The sequence below is a fragment of the Thamnophis elegans genome, chromosome 7, assembly GCF_009769535.1.
Source record: "Thamnophis elegans isolate rThaEle1 chromosome 7, rThaEle1.pri, whole genome shotgun sequence".
Taxonomy (NCBI): domain Eukaryota; kingdom Metazoa; phylum Chordata; class Lepidosauria; order Squamata; family Colubridae; genus Thamnophis; species Thamnophis elegans.
Genome location: NC_045547.1, coordinates 36,120,680 through 36,140,887, shown reverse-complemented (window position 1 = coordinate 36,140,887; position 20,208 = coordinate 36,120,680). Strand labels below are relative to the sequence as shown.

Genomic DNA, 20,208 nt, shown 5'->3' with positions numbered 1-20,208 from the left:
TTCTCATGATATTGTGGTAGTAAAAGAGAAGCTGAAGTATTTCAGAGTATTCTGTAGATAGTATAAAGTAGTCCTGCTCCAAAAACTGACTTTGAAATCTATTGAAATAGTAGTTTGCAGAGGCATAAATAGATACTCACAGAAGCCACAATAATCATAAAGTAAATCTTCATCTCCTGCAAAATCTAACCCTCAGAAAGCAACAGAAAACACATAACCCCCATAGTGATAACATTGGGGAAATTATACGTATCTTTAATAATTATACTAAAAAATTTGGAATGTGTGCCTCTAGGTTTATCTTGACTCCTGGCAAATCCCTGGACAATTCTATAATGTTTTCTTGGAAACATTTTGGGGATTTGCCATTGCCTTCTTCTTAGGGCCAAAAGAGAAGGACTGGACTAAAGTCATCCAATTGGCTTCACGCCTTATTGCAGGACTAGAACTCAAGATCTCCTGGTTTCTAGCCTGGAACTTTAAAACCATGAAACCAAATAGACTCTCAAGCAAACATATTTCTATTATAATGTTAACCATATAAAGCGAAGAGTTTAAAAGTACCATGTACCGAATATGCTTAAGTGGTAATTTTAATATACAATATGAAAATATAAATAATACAAATAAAATTGAGATTTTTGTAATTTAATCATTTTATATGACTTACATGATGTAACTGACTGACCTTGAAGCAATGCAGCAATTTGGAGTGACTGTTGCGATGGATGTTCTTTCAGAATATCTAAAACTGTTCTGCCTAAATTGTCCTTTATATTGGCATCAATTCCTGAAACACAGAATATAAAATAGGGGGAAAGGGATGTAATATGGAACATTTAAGATTCCAATCCTAAAACCCATTTTTTCTGCCTAGATAGTGCAGGAATTAAGTCAAGGTGAACAAAATATGAGATTAGCAAAGAGGAATTCAGCCAACAGACAGATAGATCTCTCCAGTTAGTCCAAACCTGTGGTTGGCAGGCATTGCTGTTTTTGCCAGCAACAGGCCTTGCATATCCTGGGGAACAAAGATGACTTAACTCTTCTGGATATAAGCCACTTTCTATATTCAGTCCTATCATGTGGGAACTGTTCTTAGTATTTTCCCTTGCATTAAAATTAACTGGTTGGGTATTCAAGTAGTACTGTCAGTAATTTAAGAAACATAAACTATTAATATGCATTCACAGAAACAGAAACACAAACACAGATAAAAACATATATCATTCAGCTTTACCCAAACTACACTAGCAGGATTTTGGAATTATTAGATAAAATACCCTTCCCCATTGCGCCATATTATTCTGAAATAAATAAATCTGAAATAAACCTTGGGAACTTTAAGCCTGGAGGACTTCAGATCCCAGAATTCCCCAGCCATAATATTTTAATGTATTTAATGTATTTAAATATTTTCCAAATCTCTTCATTATTTTATTATTTTAAGTCACCTAAAACATATTGTAACTAAACACCCGTCTTGGTATATGCAGTTATACCTCTTCTAAGATCAGCAACTCTTCATAATCATTCATGTCCTGATCACCTCAGGACTTGACTGCAACATGGTCTACTTGAGCTGCCCTGGCAGTGCAGGCAGTGATGGGCCTGCCTTGTTTTTGTTGTTGTTTAGTCAGTATGCATAGTCAGCAGACATACCAATACTCCTGCCTCTTATTTACCCAACTGGCTTTCCTGTCTAAGGGAGTCTAGGTTAGCACCCTAACTGTTATGCCAAACTGGCCATGTAATATGTTTGCTTCATGAGCTGCACTGGTTGCCAGTTTGCTTCTGGATATAACTGAAAGTGCTGGTCGCTACTTATAAAGACTTACACGGCATAGGGCCTGATTATATGAAGGTTCATCAGTCTCCCATGGTATCTGCCTGCCTCATCCAATTGGACAGGTGTCATTTGCTTAAACAATACCATCTACCAAAACCCAAAGCACAGCTTCCCTATAGCAGCACTTGCCTTATAGAAAGATATTCCCCAGGAGATTTGAATGATACCAACCCTACTAAAGTTTCAAAGGGCCTGAAGACCTAGCTCTTCATGCAAGTCTCTGGCAATTGTGACTGAAGCTCTCTACTTCTTTTTCTTTGTTTCCATCCAGGTTTGTTATCTCTACCATCTTTGTTCTTTTTTGTTTTGTGTTGTTTTCTTGTTATAATATTTAATAATGTCAAGCCATCCAGTGCCACTGAAAGTCAAGTAAAATGTATAATCTTTATTGTCATTGTACTTAAATAAAACAAAATTGGTTGGTATATAAATTTAATAAACAAACTGATTATTCCTGATATCTAATACCTATTTGATTTAAGAATAAGAAAAAATCCTGTATAACTGTATGAGAGTCAGGTCATTGTATCAGAGATCATTTGGAACTGGATACAAACTGAAAACTGGTTTCAAAGAAGTTTAAATAGCATTGTTAAACATTTAGAAATAACTAAAAATCAGTCGGGCAATCATTATTTACCTGTTTCTAAAAGAAGGCGTACAACATCTACTTTTCCAAATAAAGCTGCTTCGTGTAATGCACTCCCCTTTTCTGTCTAGAAAAAGAAAGTGTTAATAGAAATTATTATGAAAAATAATCTAATTATGTTAAACAGAAATAACTGTCATGGACAACATTAATTACAGAGGAATCAATGACTGGAGTTTAATAAATAATAATTAAACTCTGGAATATGGCCCATGAGAATCAATATAATGGAATGATACTCATTCAAAACCTGAATTATCAACTGCTTCACTGATACCTGATTTTGATACTACTTACTCAGAACAATGGTAAACAACTTTTTGATGTCCACCACCACATTTAACAATCGGATAGAATGCGAAATAGTTAAAATGGCAGTTTCTTAAAGAGATGGTTATTTTCTTTCTTTTTTAAAAACTATGTTTAAGCTTACTTTGAGAGCTTTGTGAGATAGAGAAAGGGTATGAGTGGACAAATATGGAGATAGACAGTACTTTTGGATGATTTTAATAAAGTTTTATAATATAATGTTCCTATTTTTGAATGAGAAGAATTGCCGGAATAAAAGGAAGACATAAAAAGCAGTATGCCAGCAATTTTATGATTGTAGTAACAATCAGACTTTCTGCCATAGTGAGTAAAATGGAATAGAAGTAATTGAACTTGGAACAGAAATTGTACATAAATATTCTACACCATCAACTTTCCTTCTATGGCTCCCTCTCCTCACTGGTCATGCAGCAGAATCTAATCAAGCTGTATTGTAGATTTTTTTTTAAAAATGCAATAGTTCACTTCCTTGCTCAAACCACTGTAGACATTTTCTTTTTTATTATTTGTAATATAAATTATCAACCTTATGATGCTTACGATATCAGGAAGACAATTAACAATGGCAGCAGGTAGTAAAACACCCCAATCAAAGCAGGGCCGAAAAGAATTGAGTGCATGTCAAGATTTGAACATTTTCTGACTTTTAGTGTACAATGTTTTTGGAATTTGGAATTGTTTCCATGGTAAAATTGAAGTACTATTCTCATCCTGAATAAAAATAATTGTGTGGGTTTAAAAAAAATATTTTAGTCCCTGTACATGTAAACAAAACAACAAAAGTAATAGTTGTGCATTATGCATTTTTCCAAACATATGTACAAAATCATTTAGTTAGGCACCCAAATATTAATAAAATTAGGTGTCTATTAACTATAGCAGAATAAATATGCTATTATCTCATTAGAATATACAAACCAAATATGTTTACTCTTCCCTCTCCCCCAAAATAGGTATGCATGACACAGTAGTTATAAGGCATAGTCCACAAGACAGTCCAAACAAGTGACTACCCTGTTTTCCCAAAAATAAGACCTCCCCACATAAGAAGTCTTCCCCAAAAAATAAGCCCTCCCCAAAAATATTTAAATACATGTGCAGCCGGTCCCTGCTATTTCCTCTGATTGCTTGTCGCGCAAACAACACGAGGTGAGGAGGCGAGGCCTGAGAGGGGGAAAAGAAGGGAGAACATGCCCCACACACCCCACACGCTCTTACCTAACAGCTGCTCCCACAACTCTATCCACCACACCCCTTCTGTCACGCTAATGGCTGCCACAAAAAGAGCGGTAGACATAGCAAAACACCTCATGCCTCGCTGCCGCAGCAGCGTAACACAGCAGCAGCCATGAGGTGACCACACTCACCTCCTGCACTTCAAAAATAATAAGACCTCCCTGAAAATAAGGCCAAGCTCTTATTTCAGGGGGTCAAATTTCAGGGGAAACACAGTATTACAATAAGTCCAGATTCTGCAATGTTTAGTGGAAGATTTACAAACATCACAGAAATGGAAGGGACCATTTTGGAAATTAACCTTGCCTTGTTCCACTAAGTTAATCTAAAAATATATCAATGCGATACAAAAAGTATTCCAAAAATTTGTATACAGTAAACTTACTAATATGAATCAGAATAAATTGATGAAAAAGCATTGCTTTGTGTTAAACAAAGACATAGCCTATAAATATCAGTTAATATAAATTTGAAAGGTAGATGAAATGCATACAGAACATGACAAACTATCATAATAAAACATCATTTGAATTACTGTAATGAGTTTATATTAATCATGAAGGTTATCAGATTGATCCATTACTTTCATATCATTATGTTATATCTAATTAAATGTTTGAGCACAGAAGAAACATTGGATTAACCAAAATATTATGCAAACTGATTCTCCTTAGCTGATGGTACCCAGAGCATGCTCCTCTTGCTACATCAGGTAAACAGGTAAAGACAATTGGGGAGAGACAGTCCTGTAAATAACTCAGTGAAAGTGAAGATGCTTGACTGCCTTGGCAAAAGCATCATGAAACTCCACATATTTGGCCAACAGGGGCTCTGTTTTTTTTGTTTTTGTTTTAGTAGCCCAACGATTCCATATGTTTTTGGCATCATTTGACAGAGAACACTAATGTGCTTGTAGACAAGGAAATCATTGGGTCAACCATAAAAGCTTAAAGATAAGCTGTAAGTCAACAGTTGATGTGACCAAGAGCTGGAGCTGCTCACGGTGCTGCTACCTATGCAAAATCACTGTTGCAGGGAGAATCCATCAATAATCTTGACTGATACTACAGGACTATGCATACAGGGATTCTATTCTGGTCCATAAAGGCAATGTTAATGAAGCTGCAAAATACCCTAGAACCAGGGGTGAAATTCAGCAGGTTCTGACAGGTTCTGGAGAACCGGTAGCAGAAATTTTGAGTAGTTCAGAGAACCAGCAAATACCACCTCTGGCTGGCCCCAGAGTGGGGATGGAATGGGGATTTTGCAGTATCCTTCCCCTGCCATGTCCACCAAGCCATGCCTACAGAACCGATAGTAAAAAAATGAATTTCACCACTGCCTAGAAAAGATGTTTGTATATATTTGGATCAGTCAATAATGGAACTTATAGCTCTACTGGGATCTGGAAGTTATTCAGGTTTGTGAATTTCACCCATGAACTTAGTGCCTCAGACACCCACATGCTTTTATTGTGAACTATAATAGGCAGTTTTTCTGTTGTATATCATAAGCAAATAAGTTATTATCTAGTCACATCCTGTTTTACCCCTAGTTGTGAAGCTAGGTTTTGAATATAGGATTCAAGGTTTAGAGAGCTAAGATGTTTAGTCATAACTGGCAGGAAATCCTTGGCAGCCAAGTCTAGCCAATCCTGTTCCAAGGAAGCTGACTATCACTGAGCCAGAATCACAGAGAACATCTAATATACTGCTTCTTCTTTGCTGTGAACAATTTGGAAAAGGCTATAAAAAATCTAGAGCTGAGCCCTTAATAATGTCTTACACTGTAGAGCTAGGTATGACTGCAACAGAGAATGGTTCTCATTGTTAATAAAATTCTGGCCTGCCTATCAATATTGTGAGAGAAATAAGTCACCATAAAGATTAATTTTAGAAGCTTTCCCTAAATGGTGGGAAAATGATTAATCAGGATAGCAAGTTTTAGTACCAGTTGTGAAACTTTAATTATCTAGCACCAGGTGGCTGTTGTAGACCTTTTAAGGGAGTGATGGATAGTGCATTCCTAAATCAGATTTGAGTCACAAATCTACTTTTTACAGGAGTAAAAATATTACTGAGCTTGCCCCACTAAAAAAAAATATTAGGAAACATAATTTAGTTGAGGGCAGAAACCAGTTGTTATGCCTAAACTACAAGTTATAAGTTGTCCTTATTATTTGCCATTATGAATGTATTAAATGTAAAACTGTAGGGTCATATGATTTCCCTGGCTTTATTTAAATAGTGCAACATTTTTTTAAAAAAAATTACTAACTTGGCAGCTGACATCCATTCCAGCTTCTAGCAGCTCTTGTACCACAGCTTTATGACCATTACGAGCAGCAAGATGTAAAGGAGTATGCTTTCTTGTGTTACAGCTCATCAGATTTGGATATGCATTGATTATCATCTTCACCACCCGCAGTCGGCCATATAAAGCTGCCAAATCCAATGGAGTTTCTAATTTGTTGTTTCTTATTGTGGGATCTGTAAGTTCTTCAAGCAAAAGAGCAACCACTTCTGAGTGTCCATACTGGGCAGCACAGTGCAGAGCTGTTTCATTTTCATTGTTCTGTTAAGAGAAAAAAAATCAATGCCTTCTCCAGAACACTATAATATAATACAATCGTTTCTGAGGCATGTTTTTAATGCATTGAGCAGATCTAGCAGCAAATCAAAAATTAGTTTTATTAATAGCTTTTAGATGAGTTAGTTCTGTTACCTCAGTTTCTCTTGTTCTCTAAATGATGCAATCGGTTCATTAGAAAGAGGAACACAAATCTTGATTGTATATAAAGTCTCATTTGAAAATGCATCTGCATATTTTGCTGAAATGTAATTTCCCCTTAACTATTTCCAATACTATCCTTATATATTCTGTCACAACTGTAAAATTAAAAATGGTAAAACATAATTGATTGAAAGCTATTTTTTTGCCAATTCAATACCCATTGACTGACAGAAAGCTTAATTATACAATTTTGAATATTGTCTTCTACTGCTTGGATCTTAAAATTACATTGCTTGAACAGAATCCCTTTGCTTATACAAAGATTCATTAATTTTCTCCGTAAGTACATTAAAACTCACACTGGACAGACTGCAAATCTTTAGATGCCAGTTTTTGAGTGATAATAAGGATTGGCGATACAATTGTAAATTCAATTGCTTTCTATTACACAACAGGATATTTAAAGTGAAACCAAACTATTATATCAGACAAGTCCATCTACAGAATATCTAAAATGCATTCATGTGAACTGTCCATATATCTCATATAACTCATTCCTACAGATTACTATAAAATATATAGAAAGAAGTATAACAGTTTTTCATTTTTATTTCAAAGAAAACATTTGCATACAACAAAAACACAATGTATAATCTCATGCAAATATTTCTTAATTAGTTAAGCAATACTCATGTTTTACAGGTATATAGTATTTTTTAAGAAATACATCATATCATAGCACAATTGTTTGTTAAAATTACACACCTTCCCATTAGAATTACCCTACCCTCCTATTAATTGGAATTCATATTTACATTATAAAAAGAATTATTTTTGTATGTGAAAAACTGCATTACATCATTTCATACTGATTCGGTTGTAGGACAGGCAATAAAACCTTGCATCCCAAGATAACAATTTACAAATATTACAAATAATAAATCTATTAAACGATATTAAAAGGAGCCCTGGTGGTGTAGTGATTAGAATGCACTATTGCAGGGAAGTGGAATTGTACTATAGATGTAGTCCTTGACTTGCAACCACAGTTGGGCCCAAAATTTCTGTTGCTAAGTGAGACATTTGTTAAGTGAGTTTTGCCCCATTTTACAACTTTTCTTGCCACATTTGTGAATTTGTGAACAACTGCAGTTGTTAAGTTGTTAACATCATGGTTGTTAAATGAATCCACCTTCCCCGTTGACTTTCCTTGTCAGAAGATCACAAAAGGTGATCACATGACTCCAGGAAATTGCAACCGTCATAAATATGAGTTGGTTGCTAAGTGTCTGAATTTTGATCACGCGACCATAAGGATGCTGCAATGGTCATAAGTGTGAAAAATGGTCATAAGTCATTTTTAATGCTGTTGTATTTTTAGTATTTTTAGTATTTTATTAGGATTTATAGGCCGCCCTTTTCCCTGAGGGGACTCAGGGCGGCTTACAATCATTAGGGAGGGGGTGCAATTCAAAATAAACAATATGTGAGCAAAATAAAGTAATAAAAACACAACTTGCATTCAACAGTCAACACTCGGGTGGGGCAAATTAGAGGCTTATCCCCAGGCCTGTTGGGATAGCCAGGTCTTGAGGGCTGCGCGGAAGGCCTGGACGGTGGTGAGGGTGCGTATCTCGACGGGGAGATCGTTCCACAGGGTCGGAGCTGCAACAGAAAAGGCTCTCCTCCGTGTAGTCGCCAGTCGACATTGACTGGCGGATGGAATTCGGAGGAGGCCCAGTCTGTGCGATCTTATTGGTCGGAGGGAGGTAATCGGCAGAAGGCGGTCTCTCAAGTACTCAGATCCACTACCATGAAGGGCTTTAAAGATGGTCAACAGCACCCTGAAGCGCACCCGGAGATCAACAGGTAGCCAGTGCAGCTCGCGGAGGATGGGTGTTATGTGGGCAAACCGAGGTGCGCCCACTATCACTCGCGCGGCCGCATTCTGAACTAACTGCAGTCGCCGGATGCACTTCAGGGGCAGCCCCATGTAGAGCACATTGCAGTATTCCAGCCTAGAGATCACAAGGGCTCGAGTGACTGTTGTGAGAGCCTCCCGATTCAGGTAGGGTCGTAACTGGCGGACCAGGCGAACCTGGGCAAATGCCCCCCTGGTCACAGCCGACAGATGATGGTCGAGAGTCAGCTGTGGATCCAGGAGGACTCCTAAGTTACGAACCCTATCTGAGGGGTATAAAATTTGACCCCCCAGCCTGATAGATGGAACATTAGCCAAATTGTTGGGAGGGAAACACAACAGCCACTCGGTCTTGTCCGGGTTGAGTACCAGTTTGTTAGCGCTCATCCAGTTCTTAACGGCCTCAAGACCCTGGTTCATCACGTCCACCGCTTCATTGAGTTGGCACGGGGCGGACAGATACAATTGCGTATCATCCGCATATTGATGGTATTTTATCCCGTGCCTCCGAATGATCTCGCCCAGCGGTTTCATGTATATGTTAAATAGTAGGGGGGATAAGACCGAACCCTGCGGCACCCCATATTTTAGGGGCCTCAGGGACGATCTCTGCCCCCCGACCAACACCGACTGCGACCTGTCCGAGAGGTAGGAGGAGAACCACTGCAAGACAGTGCCTCCCACCCCCACCTCCCGCAGTCGTCGCAGAAGGATGCCATGGTCGATGGTATCGAAAGCCGCCGAGAGGTCAAGGAGAACCAGGATGGACGCATGGCCTCCATCTCTGGCCCTCCAGAGATCATCGGTCAATGCGACCAAAGCGGTTTCTGTGCTGTAACCGGGTCTGAAGCCGGACTGGAAGGGGTCAAGGTAGCTAGCTTCCTCCAAGGCCCGTTGAAGCTGGAAGGCCACCACCTTCTCAACAACCTTCCCAACAAAGGGAAGGTTGGAGACAGGACGGTAGTTATTTAAAATGGCTGGATCCAAGGATGGTTTCTTCAGGAGGGGTCTCACCACCGCCGTTTTAAGTGCGGCGGGGAAGTGCCCCTCCCGAAGGGAGGCGGTTACGACCGCCTGGATCCAGCCACGTGTCACCTCACTGCTGTTGGCAACCAGCCAGGAGGGACACGGGTCCAGAATACAGGTGGAGGCACTCACAGCTCGAATGGCCTTGTCCACATCCCCAGAGGCAACATCCTGAAACTCAACCCAGAGATGGTTTGCCAAGTGATCCTCTTGTGTCCCGGCTGGATCTGCAGCGGTGGAGTCCAAGTCCGACCGAAACCGAGCAACTTTGTCCGCTAAGAATTGGGCATAATCCTCAGCTCTACCCTGCAAGGGTTCCCCCGTATCCCTCCTATTTAGGAGGGAACGGGTTATCCTAAACAGGGCGGATGGGCAGGATTCAGCGGACGCAACCAAGGTGGCAATATGAGATCTTTTTGCTGCCCTAAGTGCCCTGATGTACTCCTTGGTGCAAGTTGTTAGGAGTGCTCGGTTCGACTTGGACTTATCGGACCTCCACAAGTGCTATAGGCGTCTCCTCCGGCGCTTCTTCTCCCGGAGCTCCTCGGTGAACCAAGGAGGTCTCCGGGATCCGCTGACCCGGAGGGGCCGTAGTGGCGCAATCCGGTCAAGAGACTCCGATGTAATTTCAAATGGTCACTAATTGTACTGTTGCAAGTCGAGGACTAGCTGTATATAAGACATAACTACATCTCTGCAAAAATACAATAGAACAATGATAAAACTGACTTGAATGCATTTGGATCAGTATAAAAGAGGAAAAAATGACATTACACTACAGTGTACACTACAGGCCACCCAACCAAACAGATTTTTGCTACCCTGACATCAATTGGGAGACAAACTCTGCACCTAGTGGAAAATCAAACAGATTCCTGACAAACCTAGCAGATTCTTTTGTCTCCCAAAAGTTAGACTAGGGAATTAAGGGGTCAGCCATACTGAACTTAATTCTCACTAACAGAGATGAAAAGATAGATGCTGTTGAAGGAACCTTGAGGGGGTGGGGTGACCATGCAATATTGGATTTAATCATTATGCAAGCACAAACAATAGAAGAAAGTTAAACTAGATTTTTAGACTTTAAGAGAGCTGATTTTAAGAAATTTGAGAGACCTTGGGAAAGATTTCATGAACGAAAATCCTCAAGAGCAAAACAACCCAAGAAGCTTGGAAAACTTTGAAAAGTGAGATTATAAAAGCCCGGTCTAGCATTCCAATGAAAAAGGAAAATAACAGGTCTCAAAAGAAACCAGCATGGCTACGCAAAGAACTCTATGATAAACTGAAAGACAAAAAGGACAAGTATAAAAAGTGGAAAGAGGGGCACATTACGAAGGCAGAATATCAGCAAATAGCCTGAACCTGCAAAGATAAAGTCAGGAAAGCTAAGGCTCAAAAGGAACTAAGGTTTCTGACAAAAGTCAACAATAACAATAAATACTTCTTTCATCATGTAACACCCCTCCCCCCGCCAAAAAAAGCCAAGGAAATGATTGATCCATTAATGGGAGAAAATGGCAAGGAGGTGAAGAGCAGTAAGGAGGAAGCAGACCTGCTTAACTCGTTTTTTGCATCTGTCTTTACACAAAAGGAAAGAAGTAGTCCAACCTATAAAAAAACCCATTAAAATACAGATTTGGAATGAAAGTCAAAATAAGTAAGAAAATGGTTGGGGAACACCTATCCATTCTGTACTAATTTGAATCACTGGGATCAGATGGATTATACCCCGAGTTCTAAAGGAACTGGCTGATGTGATCTCAGAACCATTGAACCAGAGGTGGGTTGCTACCACCATAGGTAGGTGAACTGGTAGTGAATATTGTGACTATTGTGGGTCGCTGAATCGGTAGGAACAGCAGGCTCACACGACCCTGAACTGGTTCCCCGGTCGCTCTGGCATGTTTTTTGACATTTTCAATGTTCTGTGCACTCGCAGACCTATTTACAGGCAACTGCACATACATGCACAAATCACGTGTGCACTAAACTGGCAGTAACACCAGCAGAAATCCACCCCTGCATTGAACCATATATTTCAAAGATCTTGTAGCACCAGGAAACTACCAGATGACTGGAAAAGGACTGATGTATTTCCCATCTTCAAAAAGGGGGGGGGGAATGGATCAAGGAGACCTGTCAGCCTGACATCAATACTTAGGAAGAGTCTGGAAAAGATAAGCAATGAATCTGTGAACACCTAGAGGCAAACAAAGTCATAACCAGAAGCCAAAGTGGGTTTGGTAAAAACAGATCATACCAGATAAATCTTACTGCATTCTTTGATGATGTGACAAAATAAATAAACCAGAGAAATGCTGTAATTTACTTGGACTTTAATAAGGCATTTGATAAAGTAAATCACAACCTACTATTTGATAAGATAGAAAATGTGTCTAAAACAGCATCACCAATAAATGGGATTCATAACTGGCTGACCAAGAGACCACAGGCCAATGTGTAGACCTTAATGGAACCAATGTTTAGTATTTAATATAACAGCATCTACACGGAGGAAATGTGCAGTGGAGTAACCCAAGGCTCTATCTTAGGTCCAGTACTCTTCAATATCCTCATCAATGATTTAGATGAGCAGATAGAAGGGGAACACATCAAATTTGCAGATGACGTCAAGCTGGCAGGAATAGCCAACACTCCAAAAGATAAGCTCAAGATAGAGAAGGATCTTGCCCGACTCGGACACCTGGCCTTATATAACAAAACAAAATTCAATGATGAGAAAAGTAAGTTTCTATATTTAGGCAAAAAACCCCAATGCAGAGGTAAAGAATAGGTGGCACCTGGCTCAATAGTAGTAATTATGAGAGGTAACTTGGAGTCCTAGTGGACAATTATTTAAAAATGACCCAGCAATGTCCTGAAGTTACCAAAAATGCCAACACAGACCTAGGCTGCATTAACAGAGAGATACAATCATGATCACAAGTGTTAATATAAATTTATAATGCCTTGGAAAGACCTCTCTTGGACTATGGCATCCAATTTTGGTTGCCACAATATTTTAAAAAATCTAGGAAGAGTGTAGAGAACAGCAACAAAGATGATTAGGGTAGTGAAGGCTAAAACATATGAAGAACTGTTGCAGGAATTCAGTATTAACGAAAAGACAGATAAAAAGCACCTGAAGGCATGACAAGAAACAATGCACGGAAACTAATCAAGGAAAGAACCAACCTAGAGCTAAGGAGAAATCTCCTGACAGCTAGAATAACTGATCAGTGGAATACCTCCAGAAGTTATGAGTGCCCCAATACTGGAGGTTTTTAAGAAGAGACTGGACAACCATTTGTCTGAAATGATATAGGGATTTCTGCTCAAGCAGGGAGTTGGTCTAGAAGACCTCCAAAGTCCCTTCCAACTCTGTTATACTGTTAACTGATTAAATAAATAATAAATAAATATTATCAGGTATATTTTTCCATCTCATGTCAATGTCCAATATTGCTTACAACATTTGTTTAAATAATCTGATGCACTCTCATCTTGTCTAGTCAAGGCATCCCAGGAAGTGACATTGGTTGTATTCATGTGGTAGTGAATGCCTTTTTGTGGAAGGTGTGCTTTAGAAGAGGCAATCATTCACATTTTCTTAAAGAAGCCATTGTTGGACACCAACAGAACTAGGCAATTCTCATCCAGTTTCCAACTTTCCCTTTTCAAGTTTTATTTTATTTATTAAATATGTATGATGTCCATTTTCTCAAAGGTTGTTGAGAAGTTTGTTGTCTTGTAACTCCGCATGGTCCTGGAGGAAGCAAATTAACTGCACGCCTTTCAATCAGGATTCAATCCTGGTAATAGCATACAGACAATATTGATCAACTTTTGCTAGACTCAGGATGGAGGTAATGTATCCATCCTGGTCCTAAGTCTCTCAGTCTTTGATAATATCAATCATGGTATACTTCTGGGTAAGCTCAGAAGATTCGAAATATGCTCTTGCACTAGTTCTCCTTCCTTCAGAACTGATTCCTATCACTCTGGTAGGTGGGAAAAGTTCCATGGCTGAATATCCTGCTTCGCAAGGTTCCTTGGGGCCTTGTTCATTCCCTGTTCCTATTTAACATCTCCATCAGCTCCTGGAGAGGCCATCCATTGAAACTGGATGAAGTGTCATTAATACAGCAATAATATTCAACTATATATATTTGCCATGAATTCATTAAATGATGCTATCAGTGCTCAGAAGCCACGGAAGCCTGGATGGAGAAGAACAGGCTTCAGTTCAGCTGGTGATTATGGATTTTAAGACTTGACCCTCAGATCTACAGCTGTTCCATATTTAGAGGTAGAGCACAATTTGAGGGTCTTCCCAGATTCACCACTCAGACTTGAAGGTAGTCTGGCTAGGAAGGCCTTTACACAGCTTCACCTTGCGAACCAATTGAGCCCAGTTCTGGATTTGGATGCCCTATTTTCAGTCATTAATACCTTATGTACTTCTTGGTGGGTTTTATATTAATGTGATTTAGATGGTCTGTCCTTGAAAAACTGGAAGCGGTCCAAAGTGCAACAGCTGGCAGTTTGGGGCATGCCATGATATGCCAATTTAATACCCCTGTTCTGTGAGCTGCACTGTCTTCCATTTAGGTTCTAGGTACAATACAAGGTGACATACAATTTAAGGTGCTGGCTATCATCTGTAAAGTTCTACATGGCACAAAATCAGATTATTTGTGGGACCGCCTGTCTCTGATTATTTCAGCCTGCTCTATCAGAATTAGCATTGTTGTTATTCTCCAGGCCCTGTCTTTTAGACAGCATCGTCTTGTGGGACCTAGCAATCATATTTCCTTTATCATTGAACCTGTCTTATGGAACAGCATCTCCCCCAAGGTGTGGATGGCCCCAATTCTGTTGGCCTTTTGGAAGATATTCAAAAACTTGGATTTACCCACAGGCATTTATTCCAGGTGGTTCAGTGAGTATAGTTTGATTGGTTTTCTGGTGTGTTAGTGATTCAAAGCAGGGGGTTTCTTTTTCATGGATGCTATTGTATCACTGTTTTTCTAATATTGGATTTTTAAAATTCTAACTGTTTGGTTTTGATTTTGATTTTAACCTTCTATGCGCTGCCTAAAGCCACTTTGGTTAAATAGGTGGCTATATAGATTTCCTAAATAATTAAATCTTGATATGATTTGCTTGAAATAGTACATTATTAATGCTAGTTCTATTTTAGAATATCATTTAAAAAAAATATTGCTTAATATTTAGAGTAGACAGAAACATCTTTCATTCCAGAGCATTACTAGTAGCAGCAATATTTTTTTAAAAAAGTCTAGATGAGTAGATAAATAGATGAATAGATGAAAGAGATATGAAAAGTATTATATTTTCAGTTTCACATATGTTGAAATAATCCCTTAGTGTTGGGAAGCTGTAGTGTTGGGGGTCACTTATAAATATAATCAAATATACACACATTAATCAGCCATTATTTTCCAGGAAAAGAACAATCCAGATTTATATTTTAATCCCTAGAAATATTTTTAAAATAAGTTTTACTTTAATTTCATCAATTCTCTGAACACCAATATCAAATTTTCATTCTACTTCTAACCATTTTTCAATATAAAGATATCAAAAATTGCAAATCATGACAACTAGTATCTTAACGAACTTTATTTTAGTCCTATCATTTCAACTGTGTTATTACAATTGTTTACATTGGATAGATATTATATTTAACACAAGTAACAAAAAGTACTGTGTTTATATGCAAGTATTGGGTTTCCCCATTTAATCATATTTTTGCAATATAGATTTTTGCCAGAAAATATGTAGTAGAACAGTCTCAGCCACAAGCATAATGAATATATTTTATAAGCCATGCACGCATAATTGCTTAATTTAAATATGCAATGAAGTATTCGATTTCTCATACATGGTTACTTTGATACTTCATGTATATAAATTACAGGAATAAAATATGTATCTGGAAAAGCACACATTGAGCTTGGGTTATACATTTTACCCAATTCAATGTATATGAAAAGTACTTGCAAAGAGCATGTTCCAGCAAAATTCAGGATGACTTTACCTGGGACTCAAGATGCAGATTGAAACTGACTAAAACTGAGATTGTCTAGTCAATTTCAATCTTGTGTCAATGTCATTGATAAAACCCCTCTGTTGCAGTTCTACTGCAACTGCTGAGTTGACCCTAAGAGAAAAAGGAAAAGGGAGGGAAAGTAGAAAGCAAGGAAAAAGACAGAAATAAGGAAGATAGAAAAACAACAGATTTACAGAGTAAGACACACAAAGGACAAGAAAAGAACAGAAAACAGGAAACAGTTTTTGAATCTTCTCTACTTTCCATATGGCTTTTTGATATTTTCATACATTAAAGATTATTATGATAAAGATTATTATGATTATTATGTGATTCTTCACATAAAACATATGTCAATGAGATTATAAAAGGCTTAAAGCCAGAATATTATTCTGCACTAATATTTATTTATTAAAAAGAGTAATAATTCTTCTCAAGTAAACATAAATTTAAATCTTAAATTTATTTTAGTTGAAGATCTTGCTTACCTCTCTTTATGTTCAAGATAATAAACAAGATGTGGCACTTTTACTGGAAATGCTAAAATACTTTTCAGAGCTAGATAGAAAATTCTTAAGAGTTAATCATTTCAGCCTGGATATGTCCTATTGTGCTCTGTAAACATATGTTCTCCTATTATTGGATTGTGGTTATTGCTGTTTTGATTTTAAAGCATTTTCAAAAACTTTATATTTGTTTATTATTTATCTTATATATTGTATAATCTCTGTGTGTGTGTGTGTGTGTGTTCTTAAAATAATGTCTGTGCTAAAACTATTCAATGGGTATATTAAAATGTGTCATGATTTTCACGTAAGTAACTCCAAAATATTTCAGAAATAAAATGTAAACTGTTAAAAGGACCACTGAAGTTCTCTCCTTCCATGAAATGGCAGTGCGGAGAAAATCTTGTGTTTTTTAAAATTACATTCCATTTCTATGTTATATCTTGTCCCCAGAAAACTGGACCTTCCTGGATAATATTTAGAAAGACCTAAGAATCAAGTTTTTCCATGGATCTCTCAATTTAGCAAGATTTATTATTTTTAAGAATTTGCATGGTCAGTTAATATGGATGCTAGGCTGATTTCTATCAAGTTGCATTACTAATTTTATAGCTTTAATAGCTTTATAATTTTTTATACAGTGAGTCCTTATTGGCAATATATAAACAAACTAAATAAAATAAACAACAAAAAGGATCTTATTTCTTTTCATCCATATTTCCAAAAAAGTAACAAAACCTGATATGTTTAGCAGATTCCTGGCTTATTATATGTGAATCAGGAATTGTATTTCAACATAATTTCTAACCAATTGTTTAAAATATCAACTTTAAATACTTGTTTAACAAGCTTACTTTTAAACGATTCCTCATTTACATATAATAAACCAAGAGAATCCTTCTATACTTCACACAACTTTCTTTCTCTGCTAATTCTCATAGTTGTTTAATTATTATACTATAACATTTTTCGTAGTAAACATCAGTCACCTACCCAATTATTCTTTATGAATATACTGTTATTTCTTTGTTCTAACATTACACTCCTTGTCATAAGTAACACTTATCACTCCAGTTTCCTGATTTTAAATTTATAATTTGTCCAGTACTTGCAATTTAACAATTGGATTTTTTTTTAAAGCAACCAGAAGTAAACTATAACTTCAGATACAGTAACTTACTTTCATACATTTTTCTTTCTTTCTTTTTCATAAACATGCCTATAAAGAAATCAGCTATTACATTCTATGGCTACAATTCCTGGGAATAAATGTTATTTTCAATATTCTGAAACTCTACATTAGATGATCTTACACCAAAACTATAGAAAATATGTAAAAGTAGTATTCTGATTTTTTTTCAATTTAACAATGAAACAAAAGTTTGTTTTAAACAGCGACACATTCTACACTCTTTTCAACTAGAAATCTGACAAACAAGCCAAATACTCAAATTTTCCATTTTGTAATATTCATTTATATTAAATATATTTGAAATGTTCTCTAGATTCCTCAGATTCACAGTGTATTTATTTTTTCTAGATTTTCCTAAATATATTTTAGGAGAAAGGAAGAAGGATGACTAGAACGGTTTCTTTGCCTTTTAATGGTCCTATACAGTAATAGCTACAGATGCAAAAAAACAAGTCTTTTCCCTCCACCAGTTTAAAATAGTAATAGCTTACCCATTGCCATCCTATTATGTCTATAATATTTTCTAGACGCAAACTCTTTAGAAAACAATACTGTAATGGTAATGGTATGGATTTCTAGAACACATTGTCTGATAATACCAAGACTTTTGAAAGAAATAATTTCTGCTGTTTTAAAATCACTCTAAGGGAGTACATGGAAGTGGTAGTACGTTTCTAGGGTTATATCTGATGCAATCTAATAGACCATTCTATCAGACTGTACATAATCATCAAGACTTTTTTGACCAATAATAGATAATATGATGATGAATTATACTGCTGATCATGTTTTTAATTGATTGTAGATCGCTTTTATATCTATCTTTATATTGGTTCTTAATTTATTTTATTGGATTTTTTTAACCTATTGTTAGTTGTCCAGGGTCACTTAGATGAAATAAGCAGCCATTCAAAACAATTCAAATCAACTTAATGTCTCATTTTATGAAATGCTACCAGTGTTTAATAGCCCACATTGTTGTATATAAGATGGTTGGGGGGAATTAACGTTTTGCACAGCTTATAAATCTTTAAAGATAGTAGTAAGGTTGTTACAAGTTTCCAGTTTTTAAAATAATTGATAAAAAATATTTACAGAAATAATATACCACTGTTAATTTAAATAGACCTGCTCTTAACATTACTTCAGATTCTTTTGATTTTAAGATGCAAAACTGTTAGCATAACAATATAATTTTGCTATTCATTTACAGCCTGGAATTACAATGCTTCTCTGTAACACAACCAACCTATAAAAACCAATAGCACTTGTTTCAAATATTATTTTTATTATCTCAATGATAAAATAAGATCTGCTAAAAAAGAAGACTGAACTAAATACAATATCATAGTAATTACCCAAAAAATCTATTTTGATGTCAGATGTTTGCAAAATTGTTCTATATTGTATAAAACCTCTCATCCATATAACCCTTACCCAGATAAATAATTCTTTGCCGTGAAGGAACTTCATATGAATCCAGTCATATTTCTGTAAGAACAAAAGGATACTTACTTGTGTTTGCTGAAGATATAAACAAATAAATTTAATAATATCACCTGTTCATTCACTCTGGAATGTGATGGCCCATGATGGATAAGAATCTTCACAATCTCTACATCTCCTTTCCAAGCAGCCAAGTGTATAGGAAAATACCCTTTATTATCTGCCACATTAGTGGATGCTTCATATTGAAGTAATTTGATAACTACATCCCTGAAAAATATTTTAAAAATGCACTAAGGATTGACAGATTCCTTTACAAAACTGTGAATTTATAGCACATACTGACAAAATATACCAAAACAACCACAAAATTATTCTTATGACACTGTCATCAATGCTAAGAAGCAGAAAGCAGATGTGTTTAAGAAATTTAGAAATGATTATAACTATTATAATCATCATACTCTTTAAATCATCACTGAATAAGAGATTAGAAATTATATATTCATAAAAGGTTTACTCTCTTGAGACATGCTTTAATTTGGAAGTTGGTAGTTAATGGCTAGATCTCATATTACAAAACAAATATAAATCACAGAAATTGAAGAAATGATTCATATTAGAGGTTCACAGTTAAAGATTTTAAAACTCCTATTTTCCTTCAATCATATAATAGTAAAAAAAAAACGGTCACTCTTATAAGTTCTGTAAACTATCTCTCTAGCTAGAAAGAATTGCTAAGACTGGAATTTTGTTTCATCAACCACTGAATTTCAAGTAGTTGTTTATAACTAGGCACCATAACCCAGCATCCCCAACCTTTCCAGGTCCACAGACTGGCAGCGATGGTGGCAGGATGAGAGGATGGAAAAGGGATGGTTTTGTGCATGCGCCCACAGCTTTTGTGGACTGGTTCTCAACAGGTCATGGACCAGTACTGGACTACAGACCGGGGGCTGGGGACCCTGCCATAAATAATTACTAGAAATTCTGGATATCACATACAGAAGGCATGGCTGCCCTATGTTATTACTGGCCACTGGATCTTCTTGGACAAGCAAGGTTACAGAAAAAGTTCCTGCTCCTGTTGAACTATGTCTCCTAAGCAACATCATTTTTATCAGATTTGGTGTGTTCCTATATTCTTTGATTGTTCAGTAATAGTAATAAATTCTGATCTGTTTTTTATTCCTCACTACTTCCCTGGCCCTGAAAACTAGTTTTATCTCTTGTCTTGTCTT

The 20,208-nt window shown here is 36.8% G+C and overlaps 1 protein-coding gene across 7 annotated transcripts in view; it reads right to left on the bottom strand.

Moving 5' to 3' along the window:
* Positions 1-20,208, bottom strand: part of ANKS1B (ankyrin repeat and sterile alpha motif domain containing 1B) — a 303,824-nt gene that overhangs the window by 256,214 nt on the left and 27,402 nt on the right. For all 7 annotated transcript variants that reach the window (XM_032221361.1, XM_032221357.1, XM_032221359.1 and 4 more), the window contains exons 3-6: positions 19,081-19,237; positions 6,342-6,638; positions 2,490-2,565; positions 689-790 (exon numbers count right to left, since the gene is read on the bottom strand). In XM_032221361.1, the coding sequence (XP_032077252.1) occupies positions 689-790; positions 2,490-2,565; positions 6,342-6,638; positions 19,081-19,237 (632 nt within the window). The remainder of the gene's footprint in view (positions 1-688; positions 791-2,489; positions 2,566-6,341; positions 6,639-19,080; positions 19,238-20,208) is intronic.